The sequence below is a fragment of the Perna viridis genome, chromosome 11, assembly GCF_037379345.1.
Source record: "Perna viridis isolate PV_CMFRI_1.1 ecotype Kerala chromosome 11, ASM3737934v1, whole genome shotgun sequence".
NCBI lineage: Eukaryota > Metazoa > Mollusca > Bivalvia > Mytilida > Mytilidae > Perna > Perna viridis.
The window spans coordinates 6,725,985-6,742,333 of NC_142455.1; the positions used below are offsets into that span (position 1 = coordinate 6,725,985).

General features: G+C 31.3%; 1 protein-coding gene across 2 annotated transcripts in view; it reads left to right on the forward strand.

Annotated features, from left to right (window-relative positions):
• Positions 1 to 8,857: 8,857 nt before the first annotated feature.
• Positions 8,858 to 16,349, forward strand: part of LOC148602764 (ferric reductase 1-like) — a 31,447-nt gene continuing 23,955 nt past the window's right edge. For both annotated transcript variants that reach the window (XM_088551961.1, XM_088551962.1), the window contains exon 1: positions 8,858 to 9,396. In XM_088551961.1, coding sequence (XP_088408087.1) covers positions 9,132 to 9,396 — 265 coding nt within the window. In that variant the 5' untranslated portion in view covers positions 8,858 to 9,131. The remainder of the gene's footprint in view (positions 9,397 to 16,349) is intronic.

Below are 16,349 nucleotides of genomic sequence, written 5' to 3' on the forward strand. Positions count from 1 at the left end.
TACATATTTGTCATCCGACAGACTGGTTTACGGTCAAACTCGTGCAATGTACAGCAGTAGACTTCAAATTCAAATATTCAATTTATAAGAGCCGCGGTAAACACCTAAATACTTTTAAATGAATTATTTCAAACCATCCGGGTACTTACCGAGTTCCCATGCGAAATCCTTACTGTTTTCCATTTCCCCAATGAGACCGCCAACCAGGTTGTCGGGTGTTGGCGGGTAATGTCCCTTTGAAAAACTTGCTAAAATGGCTTGCATTCAGTACATTTGAAAAAGGACTATTGCGATAAACCAAATATACCGAAACAGAAAGCCTAGCCTAATCCAGAGCAAACATGTTCTATCTATGTTATACAGGGAATTAAAAAAAAATTCTGCGATCTTCAGTTTTATAATATTAAAAATATAGTAAAGTATCTATTATATGAATCGGCTGTTAGTCTGATAAATATCTCAAACAATTGTTGCTTGATAGAAAATTCCTCCATATCAGTATTGCAAGATGCTATAATAACATAAGAAACTTGCAATTGTGTCTAAAAAAACATAAGAAAACTAGCCAGGAGTACTGGTTACGCTATCAACAATTTCCTGAATTATCACTGGGTCTAGAAGACAATAAAATCTGTTATGCTGATGAAGTCCCCAGACGTAATTATTTTGTAATTTCCTAAAGTCATCACTGCCAATACAAACCTATATTGTTCCTAAGTATGTCATTGTTAGAGGAATAGACAACTAATGAAATATCTGTGCTTCTCATGTATAGTATGATAAAAAAAAACCTGGTGAGTCTAATGAATAACATGAGTTCACTTAAAAAAACAACGTAGATATCTCATTATGGAATAAAATAAAATAAAGGTCTTTTCTTGTTCTCAGAACTCTGACGGAAAGATTTATAAAGATATACCAATATTTTTGGAAGAAACGGAATTGCAAATTTTTATTAAAATTGTTAGACTAGCGTCTACAAACAACAATACTGCACGGCTGAAAATTAAAAAAAAAATGAGTAAGAATAAAAACAAATACGTTCTTCTTTAATATGTTGAATGTTCCATTTGTTTAATGGAAACTACAAATCAGGTCATATGATTTAAGGATGCAGACCTAGGGTATGGGACGTAATTTTTTAAAAATCAGTGATATGTTTATATCATATTAAATTTCACTTAAGCTTTTCAAGCTTTCCTTTTGAACCAGAATGAAATCAGTCCAAATTACTTTGATGCTTACATGAGATTGTCAAATGCTGAATACAAACGCTCCAATGATTTGTAAGAGTTGTGTCCCTTACTCTAGGTCTACCTTCTTAAGTAGTGTAACCTAATTACTTTCATGGATCTGATATCAACCATAAAGTTTTGTTTTACTTCGGTTGTAAAAATTTCAACTTAAATTAAGCATTGTTAATGGCATGTTCCCTTCTATTTAATTGCAAATTTTGCTGCATGTTATAGCAATGATTCAACCATTAATGAATTCCTCGTCAGAATAACAACTATTCTTAAGTTAATTTTCGAAGTTAATTGCATAATTGGAAAGCGATCCATATTTGTTGCGTTTTTGTAGAAACATTATACAATGCATGTTGTTTTAAAGAAGTATTATTTTCTACAGTACTCGATCGTGTAAACTTACCTTTCTTTCGTATATCGTACATCGTGTTTAGCTCATTGTGTAACGTAAATCGTGTATCGTGATTGCTACTTGTGAATTTGATTTAATACCACTGGACCAATTTAACCACTTATTGCAGCTGCCACAAAACTGAAAAGAAATATTGTAAGTGAATTCAAATATTATGTACAATGAAACTTCTCGGACAATTAATATGAAATATTGGGTTTGAGAGAAAACAAGATGAATCGAAATGCAACATTATAGCTTTAAAAAATGGATTTATTTTACCCAACTTTTAAGAAAGTTTCTTGTCTTGCTGACCTCTAACACAGCAATATTGTTTACAATGTCCTACATGTAGTATAAATTACCATTTTGTTTTACTTATCATCAATTTTTAGATATTTCGAAAGTTATGACATCCACCTGAAATAGTTCATTTTTTTTCAAATGCGATATATTTTCACAAAACATTGGAAACATTGTGTTGTTATGATAATTCAATTGAGAAAATCTAACGTGCAGTGAAAATTTACATTTTCGTACTAAAACATTTAGGATTTTTTGACATATTGAGAGCTATCGCATCCACCGGATGTATTACATTTTCCGAAATGTGATATATTTTTGCAAATGTTTTGTTGTTTCGATTGCAATAAAGAAAAACTGTTCGTGATATTATGTGTGCATTGACATTTTTTTTTTCAGACTAAAACATATATTTTGGATTTTTAGACATACTGAGTTACCGCATACACCTGAAGTACTACAATTTCCCAATTATGATAACTATTTTACAAAAAAGTGTAGAATTTCTGCTTTGATAACTTTCAATTGCGATATCCCGTGTGTAGTTAAAATTAATATTTTTTTCGAACTAAAAACATATTTTTTGGATTTTCAAACATATTTAGATTGATCGCATCCACCTTAAGTACTACATTTTTCCAAATATGGAAATTTTTAAATGTGATAATTTTTTACAAAAATGTTGTTATGATGACTTTCAAACCAGAAAAAAAACTGTTCGCAATTTCCTGTGTGCAGAATAAATTAACATTTTTAGACTTAAACAATATATTTTTAGACACATAAAGATTTATTCCATTCATCTTTTAGTAATGCATATTTTCAAATATGATATGGTTTTACGAACATTTTGTAAAATTGTATTATACTAATTTTCAATCAGTTCGTAATATCCCGGGAGCAGTGAAAATGGACATTTTTCCGACTAAAAACAGACATTTTGGATAACTGTAAACGCACTATTGTTCGTTGCAAACCACAAGACATGATTCCTAACGAAAAGAATTAATTACTTTAAATTGTATGACAGGTTCATCCAAACCACGTATTTAAGAATCCACGATCTTGTGCTTTTCCCTTCATCACGAAAATTGATACCCTCAAATATTAGCACTTTCTCAGTATTAGACATTTAAATAGTTATCGCATCCACCTGAAGTTCCACATTTCCCAATATATGATATGTCTTTTACAGAAATGTTGAGACATAGTTCTGTTTTGAAAACTTTCCATTGCGAAATCCTGTGTCTTGTGACATTTGACATTTTTTGGACAAAAATAATAAAAACATGAATGATTTTAAGACATATTAAGAGTTATCCCATCCACCTCAAGTACTACATTTTTCCAAGTATGGTATGTTTTTACAAAAAGTTTGAGAAATGTTATTGCTTTGATACCTTTCATTAAAAAAACTGTTAGACATGTTCATTGGCATTATACAGACTAAAAACATATATTTCGGATTTTTTTTACCAATTAAGAGTAATTAGATTCAGCCAAAATACTTATATTTTCACCTGAATTACGAGATAATAATGTTGTCAAGCAAATGAGCCAAGAACTCGTGTTTGCTATTAAAATTAGCATTTTTCAGGCCAAAACAAATTTGTATACTTTTGATTTTTTTTATATTAATCAAAAGTTATCTCATGCATCCACGAAGAAGGATGACTATATGTTATTTTAAATCACTCATTCGCTGCTCTGATAACATAGGCTTATATTGAAATTCAATGACAGGTCTATCTATGACTGAACCTCGGGCCTTCTTTTCCATACAAAATTCGCTATTGCCGTGTTTCAACTATTTTGATTATTTTCATGATTAAAATATAGTATGATTCAGATGCCATTGATAGACTGACATTGTAATATTAATAGAAAAGGTATTATTTGATATGAAATGGAACGCATAATTAATAAAAAAATGAATTTGTTTTCAACAAAAATTCTAGTTTTATATTTCAAAATTTCATTTTGCATTATGGGTATTCAGCGCTTGTCGAAAAAATAGTGCTATCGTGTATCGCATATCTTGTTTCCCTTGACTACTCTTTGTCACAATTTTTTTTTCAAATATTTATTGATAATTTATTTATGGCAAAGCCAACTTCATTCATTTAATTTCAATGAAATACAAATTATCATTTATTTTTGTTTTGTTTTCAATCAATCGGCTTTCTGAGACAGTTAGATTGGTACAATATAATCCTCCCGGGCGGATCAATTCTGTTTGAAAGCATGTTTATAAACCGAATGGAGATTTTCTAGGTGGTTGTTAATGATTAAATATGTCGAAATAATTATAAGTGTGAGAAACTCCGTCTTTTGACAAATAGAGCGAAGCAGGACAAATAAAAAACGACGAACTTCTCACACGAGTGATGAAATCCAGTTTCTTCAATGAGTGACAAGTGTAAGCACGTATTTCTTCCGTTTTACAACCTAAAGATGAGGAACTATCATGAAGGTCAATGAATGATTTGCATAACGTATGTGTCGTGTTACTGAGCGCTGATAAAGCACGTGAGTTTAACAGTTGTCACCCCGAAAATACTGTTATCGTATTGATTTTTAGGTTTTTGAATAATTTGAATATATTAACATACATTTCAATTTGCTATTTTACCTATGACAGATACGTTCGCGTGCACATGTCTGTCATGATCTGTCTGTCATAGAAAAACAATAAAAACGGAGGAAATTTAGAATAATAGTTCATTTGATCATTTCAACGTACTTTAAGCAAAACACCTTGTAATGCGACCACAATCAGTTTCATTCAAGCTCTGAAAAGGTCTAATGACGTCATAATCACTCCCGATGTTTTCGTTTACGGTAGATAGAAAAATATCTGTCAACAAGATCAAAGGAAAAAAAAGTACAGATTACCAATATATAGTGCTCCCAAATTGTACAGAATCAAAGTAAATTGAAATAGAAATAGTCAAAATATCTCTCTCATAGCACTGTCTTCCATTATTAGTACATTTTTGTTATTATCTTCCTCGCTTAATGTATCACTTCCGATGTAGAGAATACGTAGTCTTGATCGAGGCAATCAGTTTGTTATTTTTATATAAATGAAACAAAACAGTTAGTTAAAAAATACCATTGATAATGTGGAAATTGGGCTTATATGTCTTGCTTCATTTTAATGTCGATTTTTGAGAATTGTCTGAACGTGTTATTATATTCTGTTGCTTATGATTAATGTATTCCTGTCCTCTTTTCAAAAGAAAACACAAGTTTCTTCTCAAGAAATTGATGAATTCCTAGAAGGGTTGTTTTATTGGTTATATAAAACCATACATAAATTTTAGCTTCAGTAGTAACTTTATTTATTGTAAAGTAGATGACTTTTTCCTCCTCGCAAGTCATGTTTAAAGCATGAGAACGCAATTTCATCCCTCGAAAGTCATATTTAAAGCATGAGAACGCAAAACTATATATATATGGTATATGTATGTATAATTGACATTTTCTTCGCTGAGCATATAGCAATTGTTGACCATGGCATGCATTTTATCATCAGGAGCATATCTTAATCAAACTAGCAGCGAATTGGTAAATGATACTTAATTAAACAGAACATTTAATCAGAGCTATTCATATTGTTGACAATTTTTACGTTTTGATCAATTTTGTTATTCTCTTTGGTTGTTCTGTCTACCGATATTGCGTAAGATGTATGAACTGTCTTCTGCTTAAATAATCAAATATATGAATACTCAAAAGCAATGTGCATAAACATCGATATATGTATTCAATATCTGTATTTTTATAGTGAAACCTGTTTAAGAAGGTAGACATATAGTATGGGACGCAATTCTTAAAATCAGTGATATGTTTGTATCTTATTCAATTTCGCTTAAGCTTTTCAAGCTTTCCTTTGAAACAAAATGAAATAGTCCAAGTTACTTTGATGCTTACATGAGCTTGATGTAAAATGCTGAATACAAACGTTCCAATGATTTGTAAGAGTTGTGTTCCTTACCCTATGTCTACCTCCTTAAACCAAACCCTGAAATACTAAATACTTTCCCGAATTCAGTTTGAACCTTTGTAAACATTACACTTGTCTTAACTTTATCATATATAAACTACAAAAGGAGTTTGTTTAGACAGCTTCCTCTGCATATTGATTCATGATAGTTGAACCGTTCTTCATTTAATTATTTACATCCGTGATCTCGAAATGCTGTATTGCAATGCAAATTCTTCTATAATTATCATGTAGAAACATAAACTGTAATTTGTTTTCGGTATAGTTATACAGAACAATGTTCTGATTTTAATACTAAACTCAACGCTCTGTAAATAACAAATCTCTATGTATTTGGATGGTAGCTTAAAACCATTTTCGTGAAACCACAGAGCCACATAACAAGACTTTCTTAGCCTATGGAAATTATAGAAAAATATACTTTTTATGAGTATATTGCTTCACTTTTTTTATTTTCGTGTAACTACTTCTTGCAACGCTCTACTTTGAAAAGTTGGATATTGATTTTATACCAATAAGAACCAACAAAGCAATGTTAACTTGATTAACAAGTACTGTCTAACGTCGAAGCTTTAGAAATAAATGAAAAAAATAATAATAAATATTCACATATTATACCCGATATCATCTTGACATCTTAGATACATGTGTACTATAGTCCAGCGTATAAACGAATTCTAATGAACAATGTTGCAGATATGGTTCATATACGGCTTTTATGGAAACCTTGGTTATTTTGCAAAATATCTTTATTTTAGTATCAAATTGGATACTATATAATTTACTAAAATGTTGATATGCAATACCCGGTCAACATCTGAACTTAAAATCATTATATAACAAAGTGTGTTTACAAAGGCTCATTAAAGCGTAACTAGAGAACAAATCTAAAAATTCAACTGGGCCTATACCCAATAGTTCTAATCAATATTAGACAAAGTTTTGGAAAAAACACAATTCTTCAAGTTCCTCAAACAACATTTCGAAATCATCGACACGAGCAATGCTAAATGTTTATGACCACACTCTTGAAACCCACAACTACATCCCAAAAAATCTGGCAATTTCAATAAAGGATGAAAAAATGTATCACATCGTGTTTCATAAATGTATTAAGCTTTTAATCTTCGGACATTGACAAATCTATATTATCTCAACGGAACGACAAAATACTTATTCCTAGATTGCTCTGCATTATATTTTATTGTCAATAAAACAATTTCACCTTTATGTAAATGAAACAGCCAGACGTTATTATTAGTAATATCCCCTGGGAATAATGCTATTACGGCTCTGTCATTTTTTTCTATCTATTTCATTCTTAGCAAACTACAAAGTACTCCTCTTATTGCAACGCTATTCTTCCCTTTTGTATTACAAAACGTAATTAGCAACTCAATATAAAACATAAAGTAACAAGCATTGTAACAATTCTTAATAATACCTCAATGTGGACGCTAATATCCAATAAATGTGAAATGTATTACGCTTAACAATTTGTCATATGACAAATAAGTCATGTATGGTAATGTTAATGGTGAATTTTCTGTGTCATACTTTTATTCGTTAATTTTGCTCCAGAATTTGAAATTATGAGAAGGCAAAGATAGTTAAAAACTATTATCTCTATAAAGTAGTAATTTGATCCTCTATCCTACATAATAACACATAGATGGGCTGTCCCTTACTACCATACATCGTGTACGAAGTTACAAGCCTAGATTAATCCCGGAGGAGAAATTACCCGGCCAGCGAAATCTATATTTTTATATACCCTACCTGGCCGAGTGGTCTAGGGCGCTTGACTTTGTGTAGGCGGTGTTGCCATAGATGTCACAGCGGTGCGAGTTCGAGTCCCGCGGAGGGAACGACTAAAAATTTGCATCGCAAATTTAAACAGTTCTAACATCGTTGGAAATATTTTTCAGCCCCTTCTATAAGTTTACATTATCTTCCCTGTATCAATTTGATCTGATGGAGCAGTGTAGCAAATTGTCGTCACATTCTTAGATGATGTATAATATTAAATTGGTGTGACATGCATCATTAACCTGATCCTCTATCATATATAATAACACCTAGATGAGCTGTCCCGTACTACCATACATCGTGTACGAAGTAACAAGCCTAGATTAATCCTACGCGGAGGAATGACCCGGTCAGCGAAAGCTATATTTTTATATAGCCTAGCTGGCCGAATGGTCTAGAGCGCTGGACTTTGTGCAGGCGGCGTTGCTACAGATGTCACAGCGGTACGAGTTCGAGTCCCGTGGAGGGAACGACTGAAAATTTGCATCGCAAATTGGACGCTTCTAACATCGTTGGGACTTTTTCGGACCCTTCTATAAGCTTATATTACCTTCTCTGTATCAATTTAATCCGATTGAGATGTGTAGCGAATATAGTCGTCCCATTCTTAGACGTTATATATATATATATATCGTTTAATGTGTTAGATCATTTGTTTTAATATAGCTTTTTGTTTGTTTGTTTGTTTTTATTCTCGAAAACAGTGTTTAAACCTAAGTACTTTATGTATATCCTTTTACATACTCAGTATAGATTATCGGCATAGGAATTGGCTTTATTTGTCGATATTTTTGGTTTTGGGTACTTGTTGTATATACTTTATTTTTTTAATCTTGAATTCCCTTAATATATTGTTCTAAAGTTGCAGACATGAAAACGAGTACAGCATACTCGAATGTATACTGAAATATGAAATACGTATTTGATTTGAATTTGTGTTTTTATCTTGAATATATATTTTTTTAATTAACGACTAATAATCTATTTACAAGGTTTAAGCACATACCAAATGCATGATTTGTTACGCAAATCATAGACTTAAAATACTAAGGGAAAATCCTTCAATCAATCGAATCAATCCTGTTCTTATTTCTCGGGCGCAACAATTGTATTGGAAATTAAAGCAACAAGTATTGGATACACATGACCTTCCTAATCAAGGAAAAGTTTTCCACAGTGCTTGATCGTCAAATTCCAATATTTCTGAATTATTCTTGACACCATCGACTCAAACATACATCTCCAGAAAATCCTTAAGGTTTTTGAGCATTTAAAAAAAAACAACGATGCTGTAAAATAAAGATTTGTTCAAACAAACATTGTTTAGAGAGAGAGAAGATAGATATATAGCAGTATTATTTCCGTTTGTGATATGATAGGAAATACAATGTTCAGAGCACATTTGCATTTTTTGTCAACCTTGTTAATATGTGTAAGTGCTCTTGCAACAGGATTTGTGAAGAAATTAAAAAATAATACTGACTGCTTTAATCGGGCGGCTGGATACAAGACTGTGAACAGTAGGATTATCAATATGACATTAGTTGATCCTTATAAAGACATTTGTTCATTAGGTTCTGACCAAATGACTGTTATAGAAATTGGACCTCTCCAAAATAGTCAGTATCCTTATAAAGGTAAGTCCTTTCATAATAAATGAAAATAATGTTTCATCGAAGACGTATTAGAGCAGATATACACAGTTAAAATATGATATATATATATATGTGGTCTAGGGGGCTGGACTTTGTACAGGCGGTGTTGACATAGATGTCACAGCAGTACGAGTTCGAGTCCAACGTAGGGAACCATCAAAATTTGCTATGCAAATTTGACAGTTCTAACATCGTCGGGAATTTTTCAGACCCTTCTATACTTACATTATCCTCCCTGTATCAATTTGGTCCCATGGATATATGTATATTGTGTGTGTGTTCGTGTTGTTTTTACCAAAGTCGGACATTGCATATATATTTAAGACAAAGGTTTCAAAAATTAAAATGTCATGTCACAAATCATGACGAACGATTTACACACAACATGGTTTTGGTTATCTATCGCTATACCAGTTGCACAATGTCTTTTTTTTACAAAATTATTTCTTAAAATGGATTCTGAGATAAAAATACAAATATATATAGCTGACCCTGTCTTAAATTACTTTCCTATGGAGAGCAAATCCATGGTCACATAAGACAGGTTGTCGTTATATTTAGGCTTATTTTACATACAGTGCACTTAATAGGGGTATTTTGTTTATTGTACTTTGGGACAGGTTAGCTTTGATTACAGATGGTCGCTTAGACAGGTTTGTCTGTTATTACCAAAAATATTATTTTAAATTCTTGTTGTCTATATTAACTCCGGAAAAAGATCAGAAATGTCTTAATTTGGATATGAAAAGAAAATAACTTGTAGAAAATATAAAGTATTTCTTTTTTCATCGGATGTCATTAAATAAATATAAATCTTGACAACTGAATGAATTGTATGCATCAAAGGAGTTCCTTTCAACTGCAAATGGTTCAGCTTGTAATCAAAATGCCAAATCTTCATTATGAAAATGTTGGTAGTTAATTTGATACTTCGATAAACTTTTAGTTTTGTTTTTTTGCAATGTTGGTAGTTTGGGAGTGTATGAATCGTATACGATGTCTGAAACTAAACTTCTCTTTTTGTATTTTATCTAGTAGTATAAAATAAATACTGAAACCAATGTATATCAAATGAAGGATAAACATGCAGTCCGAAGAAGTGTCATATACATCTTCCTTGAATAACAAAATAAAGATACTACGTATAATAAATCGAATTTATGTTCTATCATTCGGTGGCATTGTGCAAATTGAATCTTAAACCTTAAATCCAAACGGTCTGAATTACTTCTAATCATGATTATAATCAACATAAAAAATTATTGTGTACATTCTATACTTAATGTTTACAGTACCAAGTACTTTTACGTATACCAGTGAGCTATGTTTTTCCTCAACAACATTTCTGAAATAACCGTAATTTACTGATACAGTAAAACAGTCATAAAAGGCAAAAACAGAATACCGACTGACAGATATGAGGAATAAACACTTGGATACAACTACAATGTCAATCAATATCCTTTGCCACATATACACCATAACTGAACACAAAAGAAAGAGTCTGTACAAAAAACATATGAAGTTCACATGTCTTTCTTTTATTTTTCGTTTTTGAAAGAATTTATCAGGTACATGGCTTCATTTGGTTTACTTTTTTTGTTTTTGTTTTTGTTTTTGTTTGTTTTTGTTTTTGTTTTATGTGTTTGTTTTTGTGTTTTTTTTTTTTTTTTTGGTAATCAAATGAAAAATGTAAAGCTCTATGACAAAATTTATCAATATTTCATATTTTGATAGTATGCTTTTGTAAATGTATATGGTACCACTTTAAAATTATCGAATATTGAAGGAAATGAAATTTAAAACGTAATCAAACAAATATCATTTGTGCTTACTTTAGGATTTTTATAGACTTTCTACCTGAAATAGATGTAGTATATTTCACTTTTGTCCAATAAGTATAATTTTTGCATGATATGATCATAATAGCTTTTTTTTTTGGATAAATTTTACTACCAATCTCCTTATTGCCTTAAGTCGACACCCATTATCACTTTTAGCATCATCCCTCGCCCTGTGTCTCATATCCATTTCCTAATCATTACCCTTTTATCATTAGTAAATTTTCATTTATAACAAAATTAATCTATTATAGATACGTCACATACTTGAATGTCATTGTTTATTCATACAATCCGCTTGCGTTGCTACTTAGTCTATTTACAACGTATGCAAACATCATGATGTGATTTACGTATGAAGATTATTATACAATTTCCGCATGATATATGTTTGTTAATTGAATATTGAAAAATTAATTGATTGGTTTTGATCTTATGTCCTAAGGCAAATATTTCATGCCGTTCAGGGCGTGATTGATTAGAAATCAAACAAACACGCGTAGTACTAGCCGGATATGTTTTGTGCTAGCTCACAGAAGCAACAGAACGCAGTTATCCATGTCACACGGACATATTATTTAAACTCCGATAATTACTCTTACACCTGTTACACCTTTTGTTTTTCATTCATTCTCACACCTTTCCTGAAGCATCAAGAAGCAACAGCATCTTGGCGTTGTAAAAACAATAATGCTATGTGTATAAAATATAAATAACCTGTGGAATCTCCCCACTATTTCATTTATTCTTGTAATTATCAATGTCTTATATATCATATATATATAGTATGTCTTATTATCGATATCATTTCGAGATTTCTAAATGCAAAAAGTTAACCTTATAGTAGCTGACTCTAAGATAGCGTTGTACATCTGATATATTACTGACCATGATATGAGATCCACACTTAAAATGAAGATATCCAAAACGTCTAGAAACTCACTTTGATTGAATGGTCTGGCGACGGAAAATCACGCAAATGAAGTCAAATAATGAACAAAATTATATAGCGGTGGAGCAACTTTTCATGGTCTTTATATCAAATTCTTGACAGGATTGAAAATTAACTTAGAGAGTTACAGTTGATATGTCTGCAAGGACTGTGAATGAGAAACCTTGGCAGTATTATACAATAACAAGAAGTTACTTCCGGTGAAATCATACCATAAGGAGAATAAAACTCAATTGCCTTACAAAATGATAACGAAGTTCTTGATAAACTAATTTTTCAAAATCTATTTATAGGTATTTGACTTTTCACTTGATTTAATGACAATTATAGAAAGCAATCAACTACTGAGAAAAAATGATTTCCCAAGGGGTTCTATCTTCCTGGGGAGAGAATTGCTTTTATTTACTTTATTTTTTTAATTGAAAAATACCGAGAATTCCTTCTTTGCTATTTTTGTATTTTACTTCATTTTATTAATATTTCTATTTTATTTTATTTTTTATCAAAACCGTAAAATGAGTTTTGTGCCTGAATTTATAAGGACAATTAATTGTTTATGTGATATTTTTTTCAGTAATTTGATAACTGATCTTAATTAGAAAACATCTGGAATAGATGGTTATCTTGTATTTTGTTATTGGAAGCCGTCAAAAACTAGTTTTTTGTTGAGAAAGACGCAACTTAACAACACAAATACAAATATCCATCATTCTATGACGTATTACATAGTAAGCTGTGTTTTCACCATTAATAAGAGATATTTTTTTCAGGAGCTTGTGAATCATCGTCAGAGAGAATAATGTTTTTTTGTTAATTTCGTCATTATTGAATGCATTTTTGTAAATATTACTTTGAAATCTTTTTGCATATACCTGAGCATACTGTTAAACCTGAACTTCTATAAGATACACAATTTGCCTATAATCGCAAGGGCAAATCTTGTTATGTTGTTGTGTTCGATATTGAAATTTAACTATGAAAAATTCCGGTGATAGTTTTTAGTCTTATTGAAATTATATCAAATCTCGAGGTGCACACTTACAAAAACCTGCAGGTTCTTTAATGTGCACCACGTGGTTGAGGTCATTTCCCCATAGACTGAAAAAAATATACCAGTCATTCACTGGATGGGAGTTAAAAAGGGGGAATATCAAATACCCATGTTAAACCTTATAAGTGTTGTTTAAGGTATATAAAAAGAACTTATATTTGGAGGTTATTTTCTTTAATTCTTTGAATTGCTATTATTTTTGTGTATTCAAAAGCCCTTTTCCATCCATCAGACAAAACTCTCTGATAATCACTATATGTTATATATAAGATAAAAATAATATTTGTTGTGAAGTGGCTCAAATTAAACGTAAATAAGAATAATGAATAAGTGAACAATAGCCACGTTTGAAAGGTAAAAAAGGAACTAAATACAAATAAAATACAAATAAAACGTAATATTATTGAAATATGAGCCCAAATTATGGACTGACGACCTTCGTCAGGGGCAAAAAGTATTGAGATGAAAAACGGTCACTCTCTTCCACAGAGACAATGTGCGCTTCAAAATTGATCCTCAAAATATAAAATATGCATCAAGTTCAAGATAACAATTTCTCCAACTAAGAGCAGTTGACACCCAGGTAATGGTGACTAAATAACGCGGGTTTTGGCATTTGTTCCATAGGGATGGGCAGTCCCGAAAAGCTGATTATACGCTCTTCCTAGGAGCTTTATTTGTTTTTCGCCTGTCAAAAGTCAGTGACTTTCATGTCGTCAACTCTGTGGTTTGCCTCCAAAAAATGTTCCCTGACTGGGCAATCCTTTCCATTGGTAACGATTCGCTTCCAATTACTGCCTTTAGAAAGGGAAAGAGTCTGAAAGAGCACCTTACTACGAGCTCTTTCAAAACATACTGATACTTTAAAAAGATAAATGGGTTTGCACTTGTATTTACAAATAGACACAGAAGTGCACATTCATAGGAAAGGGAAGATATTCAGGACTTCCAATTTAATTCTTTGTAGGACTTACTCAACCCAGGAACATAATAGAATTGAAATAATTCATAACTTAATTAAAGAGTAACCAAGGGAACCAACATTCTAGCGGAAATCAAATGAATGTAATCCAAAGACAAATACAAGTCATGGAAAACAAACACACACATGATGGAACATATTACCAAAAAAAAATACAAAGTAAAAAAGGTGAATTATTTGGTGTATGCTCTCAGGATAAAATAAAAAAAATAGGCATGGTTTGTTTGCTACTACACAAATCACAAGTAGAAAGAAGGTTAACTGTAATCAAAGTTTCAAATAATCACCGGTATTTTTTTTTCATATTTAAATAAATACAAAAAATTATGTATGCATCTATTTTTTATGCAGCTAGTCAATATAATTTAGGCAAAATATCTATATATTTTTATTCACTATGATAATACAGCTCAATTATGAGATTTCATGATTGACAATAAAATTAGTCTTCTTGTTCTAGAAAAGTGATATCCTTCAAAATAGTAAATGGCATATCATTTTTTTTTATAAATATGTACAAAATGCAATTCATTTAATGTAATTTTGTATTCGTTGATAAACACTATAGTCTGTCTCCTTTTATAACTTTCGCACTTTTACAATTGTTCTTCAGACGGCGAAACTAATAAGACGAGTGTTTTACATAAACTTCGATCAACAAACTCTCTGAAACGTTCGATATGATTGGTTGGTACAGTGAAACCTGTCCAAACCGAATTTTTTTTAGTCAGGTATTCAGTTTACTAAGATTCTAAATACATTTAAGTAGCAGTCTTTATAAAAAAAAACAAACATGAGGTATTATTTCATGCATGACCAAAACCCACCAAATTAGTTTTATTTCTTGTTCAGAAACCATTAAAGGTCACTAAACCAGGCTAAGCTTTTCATTTGGGGGTTGCGCTTTTGAAATAAAATTTATATAGATTGTACTTGACATTAGCTCTTTGCTAGAGTTTTCATTCTTGATTTGGTATGCAGTGGTTGATTTTATTAGGAGATTACATATTTTTGTAGACCAGAAAAGCATCGACTAATCCATGGATTTTTCTACACCGTGAATCACCTTACCATAAGCAGTGCCTCGATTGTAATTGAACAGATACTTTATATAACATACAGAGATTCAAAAGAGTATGTTATAAACTGATATTTTTCATGATTCGGTTAAGAAATGTTTCACTGTGGTTGCGTTTGCTTCGGTGAGTCTCTAGAAGAACAGAGGAAGCTTATCCAACCAGTGCACCTGGTCTGTTCTTCAGTTTTATAGAGGAGTCTCTTTGTACGTATTAATTTGTTTCACATGCTTTGTTGTATGTGAGTTTACCCTGTATAGGATCTATACTTTGAATATACTATTTTGATTTCCAGTTGAATCTCAGTTCCCTTGTCTACTCTTATTGTCCTAATTCTTTTCACTATGGCCATGTGTCTTTACTTTATGAAAACCTTTATCTTCGATAGAAAAGATTTCATTTTAGTATAATTCACATAATACGGCACTGAAAATAATTGCATTTTTACATGTTTCTTTGCGACCATTGGTAATTACTTATCTTCCGGCGACGGCAAGTAATTACTTGTTGGATTGTTTTCCAGTGAAGAGAAATTGTTTCTTACTCAAGAACACCTGTTGTACATTGAAGAGAACATTCCTGTTTTGCATTTAAATTTAAAAGAAAAATGTAGCTTCGTTGACTTCCAGAACTGACTACTTCTGGACATTTCTAATAATTAAGTGTTCAACTACAGATGTTCTGCATTAAATTCAAATTTTAATAATTAAGTGTCTCAATTGATTTCCCATCTTGACACTTCTCATAATTACTTGTTCAATTTCCTCCGATGCTCTGCATGACATTTAAAATCTAAATATTAATGAAGCTTCACTGACTTCACAACATTAACTACTTATGAACACTTGTTTTATATGCACGTGCTTAGTGTACGGTGTTCTGCATGATGAATGACACTCTATCTCAAATACAGCTCTCAAAGGTTGTTCTTCAACCACCATCCACACCACCACTACAAAAAATACCGTACTGTAATTTTAACGTTTTTTAAGACTAATAAAAAGCTCATTCTATACATTCTTTGAACAACATG